Genomic DNA, 5,415 nt, shown 5'->3' with positions numbered 1-5,415 from the left:
GCCAACGTCCACCTTTGAGGAGTTCGGTCCAGCCTACGCATCACCAGACTCGACACTTCGACTGCAGGGGGGTGGGGGGCGGGGGGTTGAATATATTTATATTGCATGTACATTAGGCATGTTATGATTTGTTCTACCACGCCATATCTCCCGGTCCCTTCTTTGTATTGAGGATACGGTTGAGATATTAGCCGCCTCTTGTACTCTATATATGCTGCGGCATTAGACTAATCAAAGTGTGTTTCAACCTATTGTTTCTCTACATTTACCAACATATAAAAGCACCCCACATCTAGATCTCTCCATGAATATAATGCAAATGAACTTGTTCTTTTAACGTGTGGCATCAGCTCTGTTAATTAATCACGGCAACAACAAACTTGCAACGATGAAATGAACAACACAAGTACACAACCTTTTAAAAAGAACACCCTAAATCTAGAACTCACGCAGAACTTCTCATAAACTCGATTATTTTAAGCAGATCGCATGAGCTTTGGCCAATTTGCAGTTCATTCGGATGGATGGTAGACCAGAAAAACATTGAGAATTTGGCAAGTTGTCTCAAGTAGTTGTGTTTCAGCTGTTGCGTAAAGTGTTACTCTGTTTCTTCCCTGAGTTCAGAAGTTCTGTTGCAAAGACAGTAACCCACCAATGTGGCTGGAATGTCATCCAAGTATAGATTAAAACATGTAGTCAACTGTCAACTTTCTTATTGCTGCCATATGGCTTAAGCTTCTGCTACTAATACAGTACTGATCAATCTAGGTTTACCACTTTTTAGATTAAAGCATGAAACAGGGATTAACCTCGACCCTTCACCTGTAATATAAGTACGTGATCACATCACTATGCATGCCTTGTCCGAATAGATGTTAGGAGACCTTGAATGGCTTGTACCCTGCGACGTCCTTGATGAGCCCCTGCACAGAACCAGCTGCGGCGAGGACAGAGACGACAAGGCACGCGACGCTAAGCACGTTCATCCACGTCCACGTCGGCGAGAACCGGCGCACTTTGGCTTGTGCCATGTACATCTCAACGGGGAAGTAGACGGTGAGCGGCCAAAACGAGACGGCGCCAATGAGGCCAAGGAAGTCGTTGAAGAAGGGGAACAGCATGGCCACCACCGCCGTGAGAACCACGTACGCCGTTCGCCAGACCAGGCGTAACGGGCTAACCGGGAACTCTCCGCCTCCGAGAACGGCCGGAAGGCGCAACACGCGCTCGGCATGGAGGAAGTTGCTGTCGGGCCACCGGGAGCGCGCCCAGCCCTCGACGAATTGGTAGATGGGCTGGCAGAAGACCTGGTAGGCGCCAACGAGGTGCACGACGATGCAAACGTTGCCGATGTCGACGAGCCAGAAGGGCTCGTAGAAGCCGAAGCCCGTGAGGAAGTTACCCGGGGCGCTGCTGCCGAACGCCGCGTAGCCCAGCACCCCGCACAGCATGTAGAACGTGGTGGTCGTGGAAACACCGATCAAGGACGCCTTCTTCATCACCTTGTTCTCTGCCGGGCTCGACCGCAGCGTGTCCTGCACCAAACGAAATCCTTTAATTACTACTACTAGTACTGTTTTTGACTGCGAATTCGACATTGTCTCTGTGTGTGTGTGTTCTCTCTAATAGCCTGCATATTTTCATCAACAAACGACATTCGCACTGGTCTGCCAAAGGAAAATCAGTGCTATTTAGCATTTCTAGAGCACTGGTTGTCCTTTTTTGCCTTGGGTACTCTTGATTGTTCATACCCATGCACAACCTGCACCGTGGAGTCTGCACTCGGTTCAGTGCAGAGCAGACACCCTCTCTAATTGACTACTGCCTAGTAGTCTGATCAGATCTGCATAGAGTAGCAGGAACATGGACTGCTAAGGTTGTCCTCTTGATAGGGTCATAGGGTTCACCCATACCGTTTTCCTACAGAATTTGTCCTCCAGCAAGATCCAACAGGTCACGAGAATGGTCTCACATTTTCTGAGTCTTTTTTTCTTTTCTCGAATGAGGTACTACTATGGTTTCCAAGAACTACATCAATAATTGAGATATCTAGTCATATGAATGTTGGGTACAAACAATCATCTATTTCGATCATAAATAACTAGGGTGATATGACAATACCCCAGTATGTCTAGTGTTAATTACCTGGATTTCGATGAGCACATTGGAGTAGGAGTATGCAAAGGCGATGTCCCCAAGAGACTGGAACGTCCTCCAAATTTTCTCACTCGCGGATACATCCACCCCAACGGTCACCCCTGTTAGCGCTGTCTTGGCATGCACCCCACCTACAACAATCAATCAGTCACCAATACAAGATGTGTATACATTGCACCATGGAGCCAACATGGCTGATACCAACAAAAAAGATGCATCATGATCCATCGACTTGTCAAATGTCCTTTTGCACCACCAACAACAAAAATCTTATCACCACCATCTCTCTCTCTCTCTCTCTCTCTCTCTCTCTCTCTCTCTCTCTCTCTCTCTCTCTCTCTCTCTCTCTCTTTGTTTTCTTCCTTACGAAGTTATTGTTTGTACATTATCATGTCAGGACCATGTAGAGAACAAATCGTTTTCTTGCACAGGACATACAAAAATATACTATATCCATTATAGCATCCTAAATAAATTTTAGATGGAAGATTTGGAGCACATCTTACATTGAATTAAAAGCCAAAGTACGTGACCAAGCGGTCAGCTTGGTAACTATCTACTCCCTCCGTCCCAAAAAAATTGTCTTCGATTTGTCTAAATACGGATGTACCAAATTATATTTTAGTATTAGATACATCCATATCTAGACGAATCTAAGTCAAGAATTTTGGGACGAAAAGAGTACAAAAATTTGCAATAAAAAAGCCGAAGTACGTGTAATATTTATTTATTTACCTGCGATTTTTGCTATGGAGAGGCCGAGACCAATGGAGGAGTAGGCGAGGGACATGACGGCGGCAACAATGGAGAGCCACCAGATCTTGTGGAAGTTGGGGAGTTGCGAGAGCAAGATTTGGATGGCAGCAAATATAATCATGTTGGTGGTGTTGGATGCCTCGCAGGCCGCATTGTGGCCATTGCGGTGGAAGCAATTCGACCGTCCGATCGCCCTACATGCATGCATCGCCTTGATTAGATGTTCGGACAAGTAATTGAAAAGTAAATCAATTAAAATAAAAGGGTATAACTTAGTAATTTGTAGCCTCTAGTTATATCCTTGTCAAGCATGACCAATCAATCATTTGCCAGTAGTCACCAATAAGTATGATTTTTCTTTTGTTCTAAGTTCTAACGCGCGCCAATACAGGCCACTCCTTTTTGAAGATTCTGTTTCAAGGCAAAAGTAGTACTGTCTGGTCTTCTTTTTTCCAAGCACTTTTGAACTGTGAAATTGAGTTATCATATTTCCATCCTCTGTTTGTTGGATCGAACCTAATGAAAGAACGTCTACTTTGACTGGCATAGTGTAGATAAATGACCAGAACTGCTCTCTTTTTTGAATTTTGTAGGATCTTTTCCTATGTAGGATCCTTTGACAAGAATTATGGAAGGGAGGATTATGGTGGTTTTAGTTCAAAACTGAACTAAAACCGCTACAAAAATTATGAAACAGGGGGAGTAGCATCTTTGGTTTTGGGAATATAAACAATATGGATTTTATTTATGGTTTACATTCCATGCAATCCCATAGGAAAGAATAATTTGTAAGCCAACCTCATGAATAATTTCCTAAGTGACATTGACAACCACGGCATACACCTATATTACTTGAAAGCTATTAGGCATCGTTCGATTAATCCCGTCCCCGCCGGTATTGGGGTCAAAACACCGTGGGTCGGCCGGTATCGCCTCGGACAGAGATTTATCGCCATTTGTTTCATATAGTGCATTCGGTAATTCCCGACTGTGGTAGAAACCTAATCAAATCCTCTCACAACCCCACGTTTTTAACCGGGGCGACAACCTCTCCTCCATATGCGTGGAATTAATCCCGACGTTACTACAGGGAATGGGTGATGGGATGGGATCAACCAACCCCCTCGTGAATTGGATCCCCTAGGGGATCAAATCCCTAACAACCGAACATAACTTTATGAGGTTTTCTTCTGGTGCAACCAAATAACATCCTGCATCCAGAATTAGTTGTCGCTCAAATGGATGTACCCAGTGCTAGATACTTCCGTTCGAGCAACAACTAATTTCAGACCGATGAAGTATGACACATGTCTCGTCTTTTCAATGTTTCTAGGAAGCATGCCATGAAAACAGGTAAACAAAAAGCATGGGCGCAGAACATGGGCATGCATGCACCCGGTGTGGGATGCATGAATTGGTTGGAGTGTTTGAGACAAAAATGCATGCATGCATGCACGCTTACCCCATGCTGATGGCCGTGGTGATGGTGTAGCCAATGGTGACGCCAACCAAGTTGACGTATTGGGCCAGAGAGCAGAGCCTGTATTTGCTAACTCCTGAAAAATTATAAGTATTAATGTTTATTATTAATCATGGGGAAATCAGAAGAGGTTAATTAACAAATTGGTTCATGCATCTTCACGTATCTCATAATTATAGAGTACCTAGGTTGGCCCTGACGGCCTGGCCGTAGGTGTAGTTGCGCTTGCCGTGGACGGGGTCCGGTGAGCGGTAGCAGTCGGCCAGTAGGCTGGAGCAGAACCAGGTGATGACGGAGAAGGCGACGAGCACGGCGGGGCCGATGACCCACCCGAGCTGCGCGATGGCCCACGCCAGCGACAGCACCCCGGACCCGATGACCGCCGTGATGATGTGGGCGCTCGCCGTCACCAGCGTACCTGTATCACCATCGTTCAACATATAGGTTACCATATGATTGCACGCATGGCACCCCGGTTGCAAGAGCAAGATAGATTAGTTGCTAGGAGGATGCGTCCGGAGCGTACCGGTACGCCTCTCGCGTCCGTCGTCGTCGATGTCCGTCCGGTCTCCAAAGCCGGCCTCAGCGATGCTGAAGGTGGCAGGGTCAGCCTTGCCCTTCTCCATCCCCATTGCTTCTAGCTGGCTAGCTCTTCACACAAGCACAAGGACGTACGTATGTCTCCTGCGCACAGCTGGTGTGGGAGGGGAGAAAGAGAGAGAGAGTGGTGTTGGTGGCAAGTGAGGAAGAGGGCGCCCTTATGTAAGCGCGCCGGAGGGGAGGACCGGAATGGAGTCGGAAGCATGTTGTTTTGGCCTTTTGGACGAGCGGTTGGGATTTGATGCGGGCCGGGAAGAAAGTGTTGCATGTCCTGAAAGCAGCGGCATGACGCTGTAATCTGACCACACGCTTTTATCATGATGATCTGCGCACCATGCATTGTTGGTCCAGCACTTAATCAAGATACAAGAGATAATACCTGTTCAGAACGTACGGATTCCTGTCTTGGCAGAGAAGGATGG

At 46.5% G+C, this 5,415-nt stretch overlaps 1 protein-coding gene across 1 annotated transcript; it reads right to left on the bottom strand.

Moving 5' to 3' along the window:
* Positions 1-657: 657 nt before the first annotated feature.
* LOC123188911 (amino acid permease 6) lies at positions 658-5,163 on the bottom strand. The gene is made up of 6 exons (XM_044601190.1): positions 4,920-5,163; positions 4,578-4,811; positions 4,376-4,469; positions 2,893-3,107; positions 2,146-2,288; positions 658-1,535 (listed from the first exon to the last, which is right to left on the bottom strand). Exons 1-6 carry the CDS (start codon positions 5,023-5,025, stop codon positions 876-878), a joined length of 1,452 nt encoding a protein of 483 aa, XP_044457125.1. The 5' UTR covers positions 5,026-5,163; the 3' UTR covers positions 658-875.
* Positions 5,164-5,415: the final 252 nt, after the last annotated feature.

The sequence above is a fragment of the Triticum aestivum genome, chromosome 2A (assembly GCF_018294505.1).
Source record: "Triticum aestivum cultivar Chinese Spring chromosome 2A, IWGSC CS RefSeq v2.1, whole genome shotgun sequence".
Taxonomy (NCBI): Eukaryota; Viridiplantae; Streptophyta; class Magnoliopsida; order Poales; family Poaceae; genus Triticum; species Triticum aestivum.
This window is presented reverse-complemented; position numbering and strand designations above follow the sequence as displayed.

Excerpts from the sequence above, each read along its gene's own strand:
- LOC123188911 (XM_044601190.1), bottom strand. The coding sequence starts at position 5,025 with ATGGGGATGGAGAAGGGCAAGGCTGACCCTGCCACCTTCAGCATCGCT. Across the intron at positions 3,108-4,375 it reads ACCACGGCCATCAGCATGGG|GGCGATCGGACGGTCGAATT; the intron begins GTAAGCGTGCAT and ends GCATGCATGTAG. Across the intron at positions 1,536-2,145 it reads ATGTGCTCATCGAAATCCAG|GACACGCTGCGGTCGAGCCC; the intron begins GTAATTAACACT and ends CGTTTGGTGCAG.